This window comes from Ambystoma mexicanum, chromosome 4p (genome assembly GCF_040938575.1).
Source record: "Ambystoma mexicanum isolate Mex_15411 chromosome 4p, UKY_AmexF1_1, whole genome shotgun sequence".
Lineage (NCBI taxonomy): Eukaryota > Metazoa > Chordata > Amphibia > Caudata > Ambystomatidae > Ambystoma > Ambystoma mexicanum.
In genome coordinates, this window is record NC_090927.1 from 108,615,653 (window position 1) to 108,634,630 (window position 18,978).

Sequence of the window (18,978 nt, forward strand, 5' to 3'; positions counted from 1 at the left end):
TTGTTGCATCTAATAATGTGAAGAAATAAGTACTTATTCATTATTTTAATTGGAACAAAATAGCGAAAAGATATTTGGGTATCTGGCCTCTTGGGCTTTAATAGTTCTATTCTGCATTTAACCCTTTTCAAAGAGAAATCTGGATTTTCATTTTTGAAAAGACCCTCCGAATGACCATAGAAAAATCCTCCCGGACACAATGTATGCAACCGTGAGCCAATGGTTCTAGTCTTTTTCACTTTACTGTCCAATTAATCATATGCACGCCATCAAGAACGATCTCATAGGATGAAGCACAAACATTTCACCGACAGGATGGAGCTTTTACAATAAAAGTGTGACTCTTACGGGCAAACAAAATGGAGCAACCCACAGCTGGGGGGGGAGGAAGGGGGGAGATGTGCATTCTGGGTAACAGAGCTCCTGCCTCTCAGTGCGCACAGAGTGTAAGTAAGTATCCAAATCCGCCATTTCATAATGGATGGGTTGTACATGCTGCAAAGTATGGCACTGTCTGCTCTCCTCAGACAGAGAGATGACACACTCTAAAAAGGCTGGACGCAGGCCACCTCGGGCTCTTGCCTGGAGGAACTCTACATGTAGGCAGTCGCATTTAAAAAAAAAGTATTGGGGAAGAGAATCAGCAGCTGTGAACAGCCCAGTTTGCTTGTGAGACACAATGGCAATGGTTGGCATGAAGAGGCACGGGCACCATTGGCAATTCCTCAGCAGCGAGGCAGGGAATGTCGAAAGTCGTAATAAATTAAGGGAAACAATAAATAGACGCATAAAAGAGGACAGACTGCTGTGATCCTAAAGCACAAGGCCATCGTTCCAAGGAGACAGGGGTAGAGTAGCGGAAGGGCCCGGCCGGCACCACAAGGGTCCATGCGGCAGCTGCTGTGACACCCAAGTACTGACTGGTAAGAAAGGTTTGGCAATAGCCCCCTTTGCACCCAAATGCCCTTCCAGGATGTCAGGCAGGGAATGCGGGCTTTAGCAGTCCATGCCACTTTCATCACTCTCATACCAGTCTGAGGGGGCATCTGTGCCAAAGAACCTGTCCCCAAAATTACCTGTAGAAGAGGGAGAAGAAATGAGAGCATTAAACGAACGCATTTACTCGATGAACTCAACAAAAACCGCATGGGAGGGACACAATGCATGCAAAAACACACACAGTAAATGGGAAATCACAAGGTAATCACCACACATTGTAAAAATGTTCAGCAGAACCGAGAAATGTATCCCACACAGGGCATCGCATTGCAAAAAAAAAATGTACCAAGTGCACAACTATGGAAATCAAGAAAGTAGCAGAACCGTGTACTTCGTTCCTGAAATAAGGCCTTATTGTTTTCTTTTTATTAAGTATAAAGAGTAGCTGCTAGTGGGGGAGGGGTAATAAGTAGGCATTGGAGCTGGATCCAGTGGAACCAGCCACGAGAGGTGGCTGGACGCAAGAGGGGAGAGGGCGCAAGATGGCAAGGGCGGTGAGAAGGATAGGGTTGGAAAGGAGTGGGGTAAGAAGGTGAGATGGCGAGAAGGAGACGGCCAGAGGGGCGGGAACGAGAGGGCCAGAGGGGCGGGAACGAGAGGGCCAGAGGGGCGGGAACGAGAGGGCCAGAGGGGCGGGAACGAGAGGGCCAGAGGGGCGCAGAGGAGCAGAAAGAGAGGGCCAGAGGGGCGCAGAGGAGCAGAAGGAGAGGGCCAGAGGGGCGAGAAGGTGAGGGCCAGAGGGACGAGAAGGAGAGGGCCAGAGGGGCGAGAAGGAGAGGGCCAGAGGGGCGGGAACGAGAGGGCCAGAGGGGCGCAGAGGAGCGAGAACGAGAGGGCCAGAGGGGTGGGAAGGAGAGGGCCAGAGGGGCGGGAAGGAGAGGGCCAGAGGGGCGGGAAGGAGAGGGCCAGAGGGGCGGGAACGAGAGGGCCAGAGGGGCGGGAACGAGAGGGCCAGAGGGGCGCAGAGGGGCGGGAAGGAGAAAGCCAGAGGGGCGGGAAGGAGAAAGCCAGAGGGGCGGGAAGGCGAAAGCCAGAGGGGCGGGAAGGCGAGGGCCAGAGGGGCGGGAAGGAGAGGGGCGGGAAGGGTGAAGGAGAGGGCCAGAGGGGCAGGAAGGAGAGGGCCAGAGGGGCGAGAAGGAGACGGCCAGAGGGGCGGGAACGAGAGGGCCAGAGGGGCGGGAACGAGAGGGCCAGAGGGGCGGGAACGAGAGGGCCAGAGGGGCGGGAACGAGAGGGCCAGAGGGGCGGGAACGAGAGGGCCAGAGGGGCGGGAACGAGAGGGCCAGAGGGGCGCAGAGGAGCAGAAAGAGAGGGCCAGAGGGGCGCAGAGGAGCAGAAAGAGAGGGCCAGAGGGGCGAGAAGGTGAGGGCCAGAGGGACGAGAAGGAGAGGGCCAGAGGGGCGAGAAGGAGAGGGCCAGAGGGGCGGGAACGAGAGGGCCAGAGAGGCGGGAAGGAGAGGGCCAGAGGGGCGGGAAGGAGAGGGCCAGAGGGGCGGGAAGGAGAGGGCCAGAGGGGCGGGAAGGAGAGGGCCAGAGGGGCGGGAACGAGAGGGCCAGAGGGGCGCAGAGGAGCGAGAACGAGAGGGCCAGAGGAGCGAGAAGGAGAGGGCCAGAGGGGCGCAGAGGAGCGAGAACGAGAGGGCCAGAGGGGCGAGAAGGAGAGGGCCAGAGGGGCGAGAAAAAAGCCAGACGGGCGCAGAGGAGCAGAAATAGAGGGCCAGAGGGGCGAAAAGGAGAGGGCGAGAAGGAGAGGGCCAGAGGGGCGAGAAGGAGAGGGCGAGAAGGAGAGGGCCAGAGGGGCGAGAAGGAGAGGGCCAGAGGGGCGCAGAGGAGCGAGAAGGAGAGGTCCTGACGGGCGCAGAGGAGCGAGAAGGAGAGGACCAGACGGGCGCAGAGGAGCGAGAAGGAGAGGGCCAGACGGGCGCAGAGGAGCAGAAAGAGAGGGCCAGACGGGCGCAGAGGAGCAGAAAGAGAGGGCCAGACGGGCGCAGAGGAGCAGAAAGAGAGGGCCAGACGGGCGCAGAGGAGCAGAAAGAGAGGGCCAGAGGGGCGCAGAGGAGCAGAAGGAGAGGGCCAGAGGGGCGAGAAGGAGAGGGCCAGAGGGGCGAGAAGGAGAGGGCCAGAGGGGCGAGAAGGAGAGGGCCAGAGGGGCGAGAAGGAGAGGGCCAGAGGGGCGAGAAGGAGAGGGCCAGAGGGGCGAGAAGGAGAGGGCCAGAGGGGCGAGAAGGAGAGGGCCAGAGGGGCGGGAACGAGAGGGCCTGACGGGCGCAGAGGGGCGGGAACGAGAGGGCCAGAGGGGCGCAGAGGAGCGGGAACGAGAGGGCCAGACGGGCGCAGAGGAGCGAGAAGGAGAGGGCCAGACGGGCGCAGAGGAGCGAGAAGGAGAGGGCCAGACGGGCGCAGAGGAGCAGAAAGAGAGGGCCAAAGGGGCGAGAAGGAGAGGGCCGCAGAGGGGCGCAGAGGAGCGAGAAGGAGAGGGCCGCAGAGGGGCGCAGAGGAGCGAGAAGGAGAGGGGCGCAGAGGAGCGAGAAGGAGAGGGCCGCAGAGGGGCGCAGAGGAGCGAGAAGGAGAGGGCCGCAGAGGGGCGCAGAGGAGCGAGAAGGAGAGGGCCGCAGAGGAGCGCAGAGGAGCGAGAAGGAGAGGGCCGCAGAGGGGCGCAGAGGAGCGAGAAGGAGAGGGCCGCAGAGGGGCGCAGAGGAGCGAGAAGGAGAGGGCCGCAGAGGGGCGCAGAGGAGCGAGAAGGAGAGGGCCGCAGAGGGGCGCAGAGGAGCGAGAAGGAGAGGGCCGCAGAGGGGCGCAGAGGAGCGAGAATGAGAGGGCCGCAGAGGAGCGAGAATGAGAGGGCCGCAGAGGAGTTATGCCTGCAATCAGTATGGAGGTAAAGGGGGAAGCAGGACGAGGAGCAGTCGCCACACCTATTGGAACGAAAGTTTAATACCTGTTTGCAGTGGTTTTTGTATATGTAAAAAATAAATCTGCGGCCTTGTTATGCCAAACAAAGGAAATGTCTCATGCAGCACCTTACTGGAGGGAAAACGAAAGGGGCTGACAAAATGAATAATGTTGGAAACAAACGGCATAACTATTGGACAAACGCCCAGGTTATGAGAGGGCCGCAGAGGGGCACAGAGGGGCGGGAAGGAGAGGGCCAGAGGGGCACAGAGGGGCGGGAAGGAGAGGGCCAGAGGGGCACAGAGGGGCGGGAAGGAGAGGGCCAGAGGGGCACAGAGGGGCGGGAAGGAGAGGGCCAGAGGGGCACAGAGGGGCGGGAAGGAGAGGGCCAGAGGGGCACAGAGGGGCGGGAAGGAGAGGGCCAGAGGGGCACAGAGGGGCGGGAAGGAGAGGGCCAGAGGGGCACAGAGGGGCGGGAAGGAGAGGGCCAGAGGGGCGGGAAGGAGAGGGCCAGAGGGGCGCAGAGGGCCAGAGGGGCGGAGAGGGCCAGAGGGGCGGAGAGGGCCAGAGGGGCGGAGAGGGCCAGAGGGGCGGAGAGGGCCAGAGGGGCGGAGAGGGCCAGAGGGGCGGAGAGGGCCAGAGGGGCGGAGAGGGCCAGAGGGGCGGAGAGAGCCAGGAAGGAGAGGGGCGGGAAGGAGAGGGCCAGAGGGGCGGGAAGGAGAGGGCCAGAGGGGCGGGAAGGAGAGGGTCGGAGGGGCGGGAAGGAGAGGGCCGGAGGGGAGGGAAGGAGATGGCCGGAGGGGCGGGAAGGAGAGGGCCAGAGGGGCGGGAAGGAGAGGGCCAGAGGGGCGGGAAGGAGAGGGCCAGAGGGGCGGGAAGGAGAGGGCCAGAGGGGCGGGAAGGAGAGGGCCAGAGGGGCGGGAAGGAGAGGGCCAGAGGGGCGGGAAGGAGAGGGCCAGAGGGGCGGGAAGGAGAGGGCCAGAGGGGCGGGAAGGAGAGGGCCAGAGGGGCGGGAAGGAGAGGGCCAGAGGGGCGGGAAGGAGAGGGCCAGAGGGGCGGGAAGGAGAGGGCCAGAGGGGCGGGAAGGAGAGGGCCAGAGGGGCGGGAAGGAGAGGGCCAGAGGGGCGGGAAGGAGAGGGCCAGAGGGGCGGGAAGGAGAGGGCCAGAGGGGCGGGAAGGAGAGGGCCAGAGGGGCGGGAAGGAGAGGGCCAGAGGGGCGGGAAGGAGAGGGCCAGAGGGGCGGGAAGGAGAGGGCCAGAGGGGCGGGAAGGAGAGGGCCAGAGGGGCGTGAAGGAGAGGGCCAGAGGGGCGGGAAGGAGAGGGCCAGAGGGGCGGGAAGGAGAGGGCCGGAGGGGCGGGAAGGAGAGGGCCGGAGGGGCGGGAAGGAGAGGCCCGAGGGTGTGGGCAGTGCAACTGGGAGGGAGAACGCACCAGAGGGAGGAGAAAGCGACTGCTCGCCAGAGGGAGAATAACCAGTGCCACGGAATGGGGAACCCAATGCAGCTGGAGGGCACAGGCGCGTAAACTGGGCCAAAAGGGGCACAAGCAAAAATATAGTCATCACGTGAAGCAAGGGAAAGGGAATCGTCTCCCTTCCCCCACTTCTGTCCGCCCACCTCGGCTCACATAGCGTGAAGACAGGGCTGACAACAACATTGTTTTTTCATTGTCATTATTATGTACTCCTGTTGCAACTAAGTAAGCCTACTGTAACAGCACCACAATGCCCAAGGGCCGGTGTGCACTTTATAAATGTAAATAAATAACACCCAGACTGAAATAGAGTGTAGCCAGGGGGGAGTAGCAGTTAGCAACAGGGCAGAAGGAAAAGGAGATGAATAAACAAAAGAAGAAGAAAGGGATACAAAAGGGAAGAACGCAGAGGTGCTAATGACCGTCAGTGCCAGCTGCCCGGCATGGGCACCCAAGTTACGGCAATATGCATGGCCTCAGGCCAGGTTTTACAAACCTAAGGAGGGCCAAGGGCAGCCTCCGAACGGAGCACAAAGAAAGTCATACTGCAAACGCAGGGGACTGTCCATCTTCATAGATTGCCTGTAAACGCAAAGATCTTCTTAAAAAAGGGCATTGTCCTACCCAAACCGTTTGTATCCTGAGCCTGAACAGGGGGATCGGGAGCTCGCTGCAGAATTTGGACATGGTGGCCCCTTTCCTCCGGCATGGGCACCTAAGTTCTAGGAACTACGAGACAGGGGTGGGCCTTCAGACGCTCCGCTCTGAACCGGAGCGCATCTTACCGGCAGGAAAAGCACAACGCGAACGAAGCAGCGGAGCCGATTAAGGAAGAATGGTCCCACAGTTCTGACACTGGATCTTTACAGGTTTCACGTATTCTCTCGGACTATTCCTTTTATCCTTTACACATTTCTCTTGTCTTGTTCCTAGGTTCTTTATTCTTTTCTCTTCATTCAGACTTAAGGTTTACTCTTACTTAATGTTCTTCCTTTTCCTTGACTTTGTTGAGTGGGAATACTACAGTAATGACTCTCACTATCTTTACTTATTCTTGACACTGTTTCGACTGGGACGAGTATGCATGTTCAAATAATGATTCTCACTCTTCATCTGTTCCTAGCCTTTCATCTTGACTGGGACGAGTATGAGCACTCCAGTAATGATTCTCATTTTCTTCACTTATTTGTGGTCCTTTATCTTTACTGGGACGAGTATGAAGGTTCCAGCAATGCTCCTTATTCTCTTCATACACTCTTGATACTGTATCTTGACTGGGACTAGCACAAGCATCCCAGTAACGACTCTCCTCACACACTCCTGATACATTTATTATTAAAGATACCTTACATGAACTGGGGCGAGTATGAATGTTCCAATCGTTATCTTTGGTCTGAGCTCTTCAGGGATAACGTCACTGGGTGGTACAACCTTGAGGGCCCTTCTCGCCAGTTGTCAGGTTGACTGTTTTCAACAGTCTCTCACACGGGCTCTCCCGTGTATTTTGCTCTTTCTCTGTTGGCGTAGTTAATGGACAGACTAGTCACTTGTTCGTGGTCACGCCCCCACCTATTCCTCGTTCGCACTAGAGATGCCCCGTGTCCCCCCCTAGTATTTGGCTCCCCATTGGTGCTCGGCTTGCTCTGCTGTACGTGGGCTTTCAATCTGCATCTGATGTTGCACGCCCCAACCTTCCTTCCATGTATCGTTACGAGCAGATTTGAAACTCCCGGGAGATCCCTCTTTAGGTCTCTGCTGCCTCCTCTTATGGAACTTCCCCAGCATAGCGTTGAAGTCCTTCCTTTGTTTCTGATTCATGATCTTTATTCTTCCACTGGTTTCCTTCACAGGTACCCTTAGCGTATTTGGATGACAATAACAAATTGTGAAGGGTGGTTCTTCTCAAAAGATGTTCTGGAAGGTTTAGTGGGATGCGACTTAAGGAGTTCTTCCGCAGAACAGGAGTCCTTGCCTCCAAGAGGAGAGTCTCTCCCAGTGAGGTGCTGCTTGGCTCTACCCCCGAGGGGTCGGGGGGGGGGTATTGTGTAGCAGGCTCACCTCCCTAGCCTCACAGAGAAAGGCTCGCCCTGGGAGAAGTGAGAGAATCCTACCATTCGTCAGAGTAGGCTCCCAACACCCATATGGTTGCTAGGAATGAGATTAAGCTTGAAGGGTTTCAAAACAGACCCATCCTGCACAATTGGAAACAAAAATGAAAATGCCTTTCTATCATCGATTGAAATGTATGCTTCCTAGCAGTAGCTCATGCCGCTGCTGTTTGGAGATGGATAAAAAGCATAAAAGAGTCAAGAATGATGCTCCCATCCATTGCCCGTTCTACTGGGGCTGTTCCCAAGAGGCACAGGGGCACATGGGCACGCTTGGCTTCTGCAAAAACGGAGCCACTTAAACGTCCATGCTGTGCTGTCAAGCACGTGGGCACCACGTCCTTGCATTGCCGACTTTAAATGCTGACTGATTGTAAGAAGGTCCCATGCCAAATACAGCATGCGCTCGTCAAGGCTACGATTTCTGCAATGGCACATAGAGATTCACAGACAGCATCTGAACGTGTGCCTCTTTGATGCGATCTATGAATCGCCCGCATCATTTTCTGATCCAACTAGCGGGAAGCGCCCTCACCTGTTCGTGGTCATGGGTCCATAACCTTAGTCTTCCAACAAATATGCCAGTAGACTAGGCCGTTTCAACTAAAACACCACACTCCAAAGCGCTACCCTGGCAGCCATCGCTGGAGGTTACCTTCCAGGTCAGAGCCACAAAGCTATGCAAGTTAGCTGAAAAGCGTGCTTATTGCTCCATAGGACACTGTTGTGATCTAGTAGGGTAGTGCTCCTTTATACGCAGCAGATAAAAGCAGCATTGGGGCATGTGTTTACCAGTCACAAGGGCGACACGCGGACGATTCCCAAAAAAGATGTAATGCGTATATGGTTGGTGATTACAACTTTGTAAGCTGCCAGCCCTGGCTTGATAAAGCCAAGTCTGAGATAGCACTGCGCCCTATAAGACTACGGAGCAAGTGACAGGCTTTTCAGCTAATTTGCATACCTGTAGTGCATTGCTGGTGGCACCAACCTGGAGGTGAACTTCCAATGGTGGCTACTAGATGGCGCTGCAGTGCGTGGCTTTTTAGTAGCAACGTTTTATTCTGCTGTCAAGGGTTTTGGCCTTTCTTTTGTAAGCCCCTCATAATATTGGTGGTGAATACCAATATTTGGGAATACCACCACCTACAGAAAAATGCGCCATATTGATGGTGAATATGTGGGGATAGAACCGCCTTAAGGAAAATGTGCCAAAGTTCTATATGGCGAGAGTAAAAGGTGCATTTGTGCTCCTCCAATACAGCCAAAGCTATCAAAGGCCCCTTTCTACACGACACCTGTCCTTTTCTTACACTTGCCAGATAAACAATCAGCCACCAGAATGAAGGGTGGGTCTCTAATGCAAGAGTTGCATAACTTCCATTCAAATCACAATGGAAAATACAAAACACATTGCCCGCCAAACAGGCTGGCAAAAAGCGTTTGGTGTGAGCCAGATGGCAGTGCTTCAGGGCACCTCCATCGGTGCACAGACCGATGGTCAATGGAGGTGCCTCCAAGGTGCAGCCAGAAGCAAATCTAGGCAAAGCCTCCAGACATAGCCCATGGCAAGGCTCAGAGACCAACCTACCGGGATGACTGAAGAGCAACTTGAAGATGTGCCGGCATGTCCTTGGCCTGGCTTCAGCACTGACCATAATTAAAGACAGGTATGGCTGGCTGGTGTATATCAAACTAACTTCCTTTCACCTTGCACACCGAGGATCTGGAGTTGACCGATACTTTATTCACCTTGAAAACTCTGACGCAGGGCAAGGATTGACCAAAGCACTGGCATTCAGCAGACACCTTAATCTGTGGTTCAACCACCTGATTCCACTGGACCAACAGTCGCAATTCCCTTACGGTGAGTGTTGTGCACGAGGCCAGCGGGCTATGGGCGCTCTAAGGAGCAGGCCAAAGTGGAACACTGGCTCCGATAGCGGCTCCATAAGGCCATAGCCCATTTCAGAGCAGAGGAGGACAGGCAGAGGCGTTGCTAGAGGGAGGGAGGGGGGGGGGGGGGGGGGGCTATAGCCCCGCGTCCTGAGAGTCCCCACATAAGCTAGCCCCAGATCTTTTCCTGACCTAGCAGCACCTAGGACATGCCCCGCCCGTGCCCGAGACGGCACCTTTGGATCTGGTTAAGGAAGGACCCGGGTCGAAGTGGTCAGTAAGGATACGTGTGGGCTGCTACGGTCATCAGACCCTTGCAGAACCCCCGGAGGGGGCTTAAGGCCCAAGAGAAAGACTGTGGCAAAGGCTATAAAACATGCAAGAATGTGAAACCTGTAGAACCTGCTGCGGCTGCAGCCCCTCTCCCCCCCCCCCCAAGATAGGGTAGGATCTGGGCCAGCAGCTGGATTACCCTCAAGAGTACAGGGCGCGTCCTCATTGCATGGCAAGTAATGCATTAAAAAATGATGCGGGGTTGCGGGGGTTTCCCCCGCAGGGTCCATGTGTGAATTTTGCTGCCAAAATATGGCAATATTTTTGCATCGCAATATTTTTGTGGCGGAATTAACACATGGAACCACCTCAGAGTAGTGCGACGATTCACAGATCTCGTCACTTCTCGCCACAGGGGAGCCCTTCTCTACGAGGCTAGGGAGGTGAGCCTGCTACGCAACAATCCCCTAGGGGTGGCAGAATGCGGGACCTCACAGGGAGAGACTCCCCTCATGGGGACAAGGACTCCAGTTCCGTGATGGAGCTCTCCAACCCCCTTACCTTTGAGACCAAGAAACCCCTGAGGTCCTCCAAGAACCAGCCGGAAAGCACTACTGTTTGTTATTGCAATACTCCCTCCTTTCCTCACTTAAGTCTTTATACTACCAAGACGAGATAGAACATACAGAGTGAGGAGTGATATCCCAAAAGTACTGAGAAGAGGAAGATTAAATGAGTGATTCAAACTACTCCTTTTCGAAGTCTAAAGAGTACTGCATAGAGGTGGCCCGAAGGAGACATGAAGAATACTCCAATGACATCAAATAAGTACCATGGCACTCTGCTGGGGAGGACCCCGCTACAGGACATAAAAAGAAAGACGGTACTCAATGATAGGAGAACCCGGAGTGAAGCCCATCAGCCCCGGGAGATTCAAACCTGGGAACAACGAAGTGAGCAGAAAAAGCTGGTCCTCGGTCAGCAGAGAACTCTGTAGTCCGACAGAGACCCGACCTAGGCAAAAGCCCAAGAGAAGCCGACGGCGGTATGACCTCCGAGAGGTGGATCGGGAGAGTCTCTCAACTACGCCTACAATGAAAGGCCAAGAAGTCTGCTGAACCAGCACGGTGCAGCAGGAAGTGGGGAGAGGGAGAGAGACAGACAGACATGAAGAGCTTTCAACCAGAGAGAGCGAGAACACCACCCTGGGAAGAAACAGTGATGTGCCTCCTCCAGAACAAAGGTAACAGGAGCCACGGGAGACCCAATATGGGTTTGGGTGCAAGTGTAGAGTATCTCGGAAGTAATCTCCCTCATCACAGTGATTACAGAAGAGATACCAAGGGTGAAGAGTGCCTCGGGAGTAATCTCCTTCGTCACAATAACTGCAAGAGAGATAAAGGATAAAGATTACTATGGGAACAATCTCCCTCAGAGTGTTTGTGGAAAGGACAAAACGGGAGTAATCTCCCTTGTGGCAAGAGCCAAGAGGAAGATAAGCACAGCCCAGGAATATGTAGAACGCTGAGAAAGAATAACTGTTGGACGTCCTTTGGAGGAATTACAAGAACGTATAAGGACTGGTAGAGACTATCACAAACCATCCCGTAAGGCTGAACCAGTTGGACCACGAAAAGGGAGTAATTCCCCAGGCTTCTTTTCTGTTTGCTGAATTAGTTTGATTAGTGGAAGGGTCAGAGTAGGATAGTTTTTGGACAGAGGACGGATTCTTAAGTTTGACAACCACCCGGATGACGATCACCAGAGTTATACTTCAATTAGGTACGGCAACCCCTCTAGGTATAGGGAAAGAAAGATCCTTTTCCTATTTGAATAAAACAGTGAGATGAAATGCCACCCCTTTGTCCGACGACTCCTTCGGACTTACCACACTAGGCACAGCCAGGATGAGCAGCACCACGGTCCCGGGCTCCGGAGAGTTCTTGAAGATGTGCAGGGCTATTGGTACCACTGTGCCTGCCGCAATACCCATCTGCCTCTGTCCTGGACAGTGCTCCTTTCCTTCCATTTTAAAACACTGCACAGCCTTACAGGAATCCCAGGGCCATGGCAATGAGAGCAAACAGCAGGAGACCGGAACCACAATTCCCAGAATGTAGCTGTGTCAAACTGGAAAACCTGGCCCAAGTTATGACATTTTACCCAGGTTTGGATTGGACTGGAATATTCCCTTTTCAAAAGGACAGACCCAACACAGAAATCACCAACCCCACACAGACCCCCGGAGAATGGGGAGACAACATCAAAAGGACAGAGTGGAATGACTACATAGGAGCAGGGAAGACACTGAAATCCTCCCCAAACCCAATTTGGAAGGATACCTCAAAGTCTGGAGAGAATCATAGGCAAAAGGAGCAGCATGAGAATGGAGACAGATGAGGAAGCCTTCTTAAATATTCTAGTGAAAGTCCAGGCCTCATGAGAAATGGCTCAACTGGCGGTTGGTCAAGGGGAACAGCTGAAGTAAATGTCCAGTGGGAGACCAGGGTTGGTTTTTAGACAGGGAGAACAGGGGTATCACAAGCCTACAAGTACAGAGGATGGTGACATGTGCTTGGATGAGGTCGGGAGCTGAGGTGGTGGACCAAAAGACCAACGAGGATGGTGTAGCAGCTGGAGAAGGATTGCAAGAATATTGTTGTAGTGCAGGTAAGGTAGGGGTCTGAGAGGGTGGTACCAATTGCAATGTTTGTGAGTGACTGACTGGAGGAAGGATAGAGAGAAGGGTGGAAAAGTAGGTGTGAGACAGGATGTGTACATGAAAGAGGGATGTGAGAGTCAGGAGGGCAGTGGAGAAGTGAGGCAGGTGTACTGGTGGAATCCAGGAGGGAGGTGGTTGGTCGAGACAGGAGAGTGGAGAGAGAGAGCACACAGCAAGACCAGGAGACAGTATCCGGATATAGGTAAAACAAGGAAGCAGCGCATAGGGAGAAGGGAGAGACCAGTTGAAGGGTGGAGATATGAGACGTGATAGAGACCAGTAAGATCAGTGGGAGAGTGTGGAGAGAGAAAGAGAGAAAAGAAAGGGAGGGATGTGTGAGAGAAAACAGGGGAGTGAGGAGAATCTTGAGAGTGAACGATTGAAAGAAATGAGACCAACCAGGCAACCCACTGGGTCCATTAGGAAATCACTAATGGAGTGTTACTGAAGGCTGCAACATTTGAGCTCCCGCAGCCCACGTAGGGTCAGGCATAGCTTCAGACAGTAGGGGTCCCCTGTCGATACTCTACTGCTATTGGAGGATCATTATGGGGAATGGGGAAGCCTGGGTTATGGATGTGGGAGACCACTTGTTGGTCGGGTTAAGTGTCAGGAACCACCCCTGATCTGGGAACCCCAATTGTTTAGAAAATACCTATTTCTTTCTTTAATAAAACGTTACAAAATATTCATGGTCATGAAATCCTTCAAGCATAATGTCACAATACCCAGTGCAGGAGTCAACAAAGGCTAACGCAGGAGGGAATAACACCTCACATGAGAAAATGAGGCAGAATTTCGAAGGAGACCCCATGCGATCTACAGGGTAGGTTATTTGGAGTAACCTAGCTTATGTAGTAAAGGTTACTATAACCATGCTAGAATAAAAAGTCTGTCAGACGCCAGGCTCCTGTTCCAGAGCATGCCCATGAGTTTCTACAAATACCCTGTGCCGTCTTGAGCACAAGCCAGCGCACTCCAGCACAGAACAAGGACATCAGTACAGGGGTGAGAGAGCCCATTGCTTCAGCCACTCACCAATGCCCGGGATGATGTGGAACTCCTCATTTACTCTCTTGTCCACGGCAGTGGTGATGATCCGGACATTGGGGAATGCATAAGCCACAGAGTGAACACCCATCTCTGCCATCAGGAGGGAGAGCAAGAAAATCTTCTCTTCTTGGACGTCATGATCCTGAGGAGTACAAGAGGTGAAGGTTAGTGCATTTCTAAATTATATAACATTTCCTTCTGCTTGTAATGAGGCTAACACTTTGCATTTCACAATGTAACTGTAAGCGCACTTAAATGCTGATGCACCATAATATAAACCACTTATGTCACTAGCAGGTAAATGTATCAAAATAAAATAGTAGCCTTTGTGCCAAGGAACAAGTTGCATGCGCCTATAAAAAAACGTGCATCTATCCATCTATCTATCTATCTATCTATCTATCTATCTCACAAGGTTTAATATAGCCATCATCCCCACATTCGGAAATGTACAGGGCCACTAACAGCCTGCCGTTCTAAGACTAAGGTAGCCTTGAGAGAAGCAAGGGCCTCGGCACCATCAGCCCTGTAAGCACACAAAGAAGGGGGCTTCCTCTTGGGTGCAAGTAGTAAATGAAGAATGTTTATTTGTAATGGGAGATGGGCTTTGCGTGTATCGGGCATGCCCAAACAACTACCGGAAGAAAAAAAAAAGATCCCTGCAGCCACAGCGAATAGGAAAGTGAGTAAAGCCCTTGTCTATTATTTCCATGGGAGCAGCGAAACAGATGTATGAATTTCTAACATTTATGCAAGACCCAAACCCTGGAGGAATCACAGCATCTGTACTGCAGAGGCATAATTTAAAATACTGAGACCAGCAAGTACCAGTAGTAATAGATCGATTGTACCTTAGTGGAGTGGCTATAGTTCAGGTAAAGAGGGTCATCATTTGTATTTATTGAAGAGCCAGGTTTTGATCAGCTTCTTGAAGGTAGCGTAGGAACGCTTGTCTCTGAAAATTTGGGGGTAGAGTGTTCCAGAGAGAGGGAGCAGTGACAGCAAAGCTAACGCCTTCAGCTCTGGATTATTTTTAAACATGGTGTGACAAGAGAGATAATGGTAGTGGAGCGGATAGCATGTGAGTAGTGTTTCAGAAAAATGCTCTTGTTCAGGTAAATAGGGGCTGCATTGGATATGCAGCAGGTTTTGGTCTCCAAGCAGGCTTTGATGGGTAGCCAATGGACTTCTCGCCTGGAAGCCGAAATGTGGTTGGAATGATGCAGGCTAATGCACCACGGAGGGCTTCATTTTGGAAGACTTGAAGCCTGGCTAGGCTGGTTACTGAGGTGCCCGTGAGGAGCACGTTACAATAGTCAAGTTTGCTGATAATTGCGCTCGTCAGTGTGAGGCAGTTGGTCGGTGATCAGAATTGTCTACTCAGGGAGATGAGTGTCGCAGTAGGCTGTAGAGGAAGCCAAGACACTGATATGCTTGGTCATGGGGTCAGCTCAGCATCCAATCCATTACTATGGTGCCTTACTTACTAAAAATTCTGGACCGAGCGACCTACCTACAAATCCAGGACTACCTCGAAACAAACAAACTACTGGATCTAAAACAATCAGGATTCCAACCTAGACACGTGACGGAGACGGCCTTGATTGATTTAAAAACACAAATTGAGGATCTGAAAGACAAGGGCAAGATGGCACTCCTACTTCTCCTTGATCTTTCAGCAGCTTTTGATTTGGTCAATCATCAAATTCCCTGTCATCACCTCAAAATAGCTGCCCATTTCTCTGACACAGCCACATCGTGGATCAGCTCCTTCCTGGCTTACAGAGCCATGAGGATTTTCTCTCCCTCTGCCTCCGCTGAACCAGCCACAGTCCCATGTGGAGTCCCACAAGGATCTTGTGTATCCCCCACATTGTACAATGTGTTTACTAAGCCGCTCTTTGACATACTTGACTATCTGGGTGTCTCATACACCAACTATGCTGACACCCAGATACTTATCCCCATCACAGGCGACTATGTAACTGACTCCAAAGCTCTTAATGAAGTCTACTCAGTCATTCAGGTGTGGATGGCTCATCATGGGCTCTGCCTCAATGATGAAAAACTCAGCTTCTCATCCTTGGCTCTCACATCAAGCTCACTAAACTGGACCCAGCTTACAATTCATTTACTATTGACAGAAATATTATCAAAGTGTCCAACGTTACAAAAACACTTGGCATTTACATAGACTCGTCACCATCTCCGACCAGACAAACAAATGCAGTTGTCTCTGCGTCGGCCTACACCTGCAAACTCATCACTGCCTGCAGACCCTTCCTTACGACTGACAACTGCATTATCCTCGCTAGAACCCTCATCATGTCTAAAATGGACTATTGTAATGCCCTCTATTTAGGGACCAGCCAAAGAAACATTGATACGTTAAAGGTTACCCAGAACAATGCCATCAGGGCGGCTCTTAGCCTCCCAAGGAGATTAGACATCTCTGACACAAGACAATTTACATTGCCTCCTTATTGCCTACCCTATTTCACTCAAAACTCTTGCTTTAATTCACAAGGTCCAGAACAACTTGGAACCTGCATACTTGACCAACCGCTTCACGCGACGTACAGCTACAAGGCCCATGAGGGCGGCTCATATACATACACTCACCAAACCCAGCTACAAGCTTCAGACAGCCGGAGGATCTAGTTTCCCAGTCCTCGTGGCCAAATTATGGAACACCATACCCACTACACTCAGAACAGAACCTTCCATCCAATGCTTTAAGAATAAAACAAAATCATGGCTACATGATCTTGATGCATCTGCCGTGTCCACCTAATCACATTGTCCTCACGGTAACCTGTTAACGTTGTCTTCTCAGCCGTCATTACATGCTGTACTGCATTTATATAGTAACTACGGTTACCTTGTACTTGCCTATATCTTGTAACGGTATTGTCATTTTATTGTTTGTTCCTTCTTGCAGGAAAACCGCTCTGATTGTATGTAACCACTTTCTTCTCATCATGCGCCCAGATGCCCCGGGGCAAGGTGCGCAATACAAATAAAATAAATACAAGTAGACCCCCCAGGTTTTTACTTTTTGAGAACTGGGATGATAGTACCATCGATGGAGAAAGAGGAATAGGCTGCATCAAGATTTCTTTAGGGAATACAGGGATCCCACAACATTAGTAGATCTGTTTTATTGTCATTCAAGCAGAGATAATGAGTGGCCATCCAATTGTGGATAGTGCAGTAAATCGTGTTGATGATGGGTAGTCAGTGAGGGGGATGAGGATTTGAGTGTTGTCTGTAAAGTCGGTGTACAGGATATCGAATGAATAAAGGACGTCAAATAATGGCTTAGTATAAGCATTGTATAGTGTTGGAGACAGACAAGTACCTTGGGGGATGCCCGGGGGACTGAGATGAGATCGTCAGCAGAATTTCCAATAAATATTCTAGCGGTACGTTCATGTAGGAAAAATGTAACCCAGGTGATGGCCTCTGCAGAGAAAAGAAAATGTGAGCCCGCCAAGGTGTTGGCACAGGGTGTTATGCTTGACCAAGTCGAATGCAGCTGACAAATCAAGGAGGATGGCAAGATTGCCAGAGCCCATGATGTGATCAAGCTGCATTTTAAGGTCCAACAAGGCAGTTTTGGTTGAAACCCAGACTGTCTAGCTCCTAGGAGACAGTGGTGATCCACACAGATTTGATGCCGTTAGAGACTTAGCTGGCCTTGAATGAGTTAACAGAGGAAATAACGCAGCAGCAGCAGCAGGAGGAAGCTTCAGGTCTGAGAAACCAGAAGGTGTCTCACCCGCTAGTCCCTGGGAATCTCTCTCCCAGGTGGCCACGGCACGGCCATCGCCTTTGGATCCAGACCCTGGGGGTGGACCAGTGCGAGAGGATCGCCTGGGTGAGGGGTCTTTGGGGAGTGGGACACCTGATGGCGAGACACCGTATCCCCTTCCCTATAACACCTTTTACCCCATCCTACCCTGTAGGATATTTAGTAACTATACCCACTTTCACACAGACAGCCTTCTTTGGGAGAAAACAGACTCACACCCGAGCATTGTACCCAACCTGTCCCACTACTATGGTCAGGCAAGGTCAGGCAATTAATGGTAACCACTCATACCTGACGTCCATTAAGCTACCCCACACAGATAAAAGGCGGCGCACGAGAGCACACTCTGAGCGAGGCAAAGCACACAAAGGAACAGTTGTTTCGAGACAGCAGCTGAACGAAGGGAGAAAGACAGCAAACCAAGAAGGGTGCACCAGGAGGGAGATGACCTTAACCTTTCCAGCGGAAAAACGTTACTTTCACCAGTCCCTCCGATTGAAAGGTGTAAGGCCAGGAAACAAGACTGAAGAATCCTGCATTGTGTTTTGGGGATACCTGGGGCCGTATATGTCTCATTGTGTCGGAGAGGAGCAGCAACCGGCATGGTACCGTCCTTGGCGCCAAGATTAAAGCAGTGCCAGTAAGATTAACACAGCTGGTGAGTTGGGAAGACCGATGCAAGACCGATCTGTACTGAAGTCAAGGTTGCAAGCGGCAACATTGTATATAGAGCGCAAGAAGGAAGATTTGCAAGGCGTGTGATGAAAGACGTGAGCAAAGCTGAATTGCTGATGGATATTTTGTACAATTGTACTGTGCCGCTCGAGTTGTAATTTGTTTGATTTTAACTGTGCTAGTTTCCCTGCACGGACTGTCTGGGTAATCAACTACATTACCCAGCAGCCTTATAGTTCAGAGCTGCTTCTTAGCCTCAAACACGGCGCGAACGCGCCGGCGCGAAGGAGGCAAGCCGGTCTGTGCCGGTCTGGCCGGACTATTTAAGTCCGTTGTCATTCACCTACCTCAAGTTACATTCATTTTAGAGCGCCGTAATGCAATTTGCCGTATTTCGTTTTTTAAATTTGTTTTAAGCAACTTAGTTTATTAGCTCTAACTTACGTAATTGTGCTATTGAAGTAACCAATCTTTGGGGCTAGGTCCTAGATCACAATAGCCGGTCAAGTGGCACAGCGAGTAGAGCGCCCGCTTTGACACCCGTGCAGAGCCTGTTAACGCAGGTTCGAATCCCGGCGGGGCCAAACTCAGCCTTTCATCCTTCCGAGGTCGATAAATGAGCACCACACACCGTGGGTAATAATAAGCAGCGCTCAGATACCTGAGGGTTTGTAGCGCTATATAAAAGCCTAATTATTATTATTATTATTATTATTATTATTAATTGTACTGTGCCGCTAGAGTTGTAATTTGTTTGATTTTAACTGTGCTAGTTTCCCTGCACGGACTGTCTGGGTAATCAACTACATTACCCAGCAGCCTTGTAGTTCAGAGCCGCTTCTTAGCCTCAAACCCGGCGCGAACGCGCCGGCGCGACGGAGGCAAGCTGGTCTGTGCCGGTCTGGCCGGACGTGTCGGCGCTCGGTATAACTTGGAGCTGCGACCTCCATTTTCCTTTCCCCGTTCTACGGGCTACGTAGGATCACTCGGCGCATCCTAGTGCTTAGGTAAGCAGGGACGAGAGACATGCAGGCGTCAGTTGGAGAAATGCAAGCAAGCCTGCTGGAGGGGGA

The 18,978-nt window shown here is 52.1% G+C and overlaps 1 protein-coding gene across 4 annotated transcripts in view; it reads right to left on the reverse strand.

The window, feature by feature from the left end:
• Positions 1–223: 223 nt before the first annotated feature.
• Positions 224–18,978, reverse strand: part of LOC138453040 (uridine-cytidine kinase-like 1) — a 446,519-nt gene continuing 427,764 nt past the window's right edge. For all 4 annotated transcript variants that reach the window (XM_069605485.1, XM_069605486.1, XM_069605487.1 and 1 more), the window contains exons 14-15: positions 13,402–13,558; positions 224–1,076 (exon numbers count right to left, since the gene is read on the reverse strand). In XM_069605485.1, the coding sequence (XP_069461586.1) occupies positions 997–1,076; positions 13,402–13,558 (237 nt within the window). In that variant the 3' untranslated portion in view covers positions 224–996. The remainder of the gene's footprint in view (positions 1,077–13,401; positions 13,559–18,978) is intronic.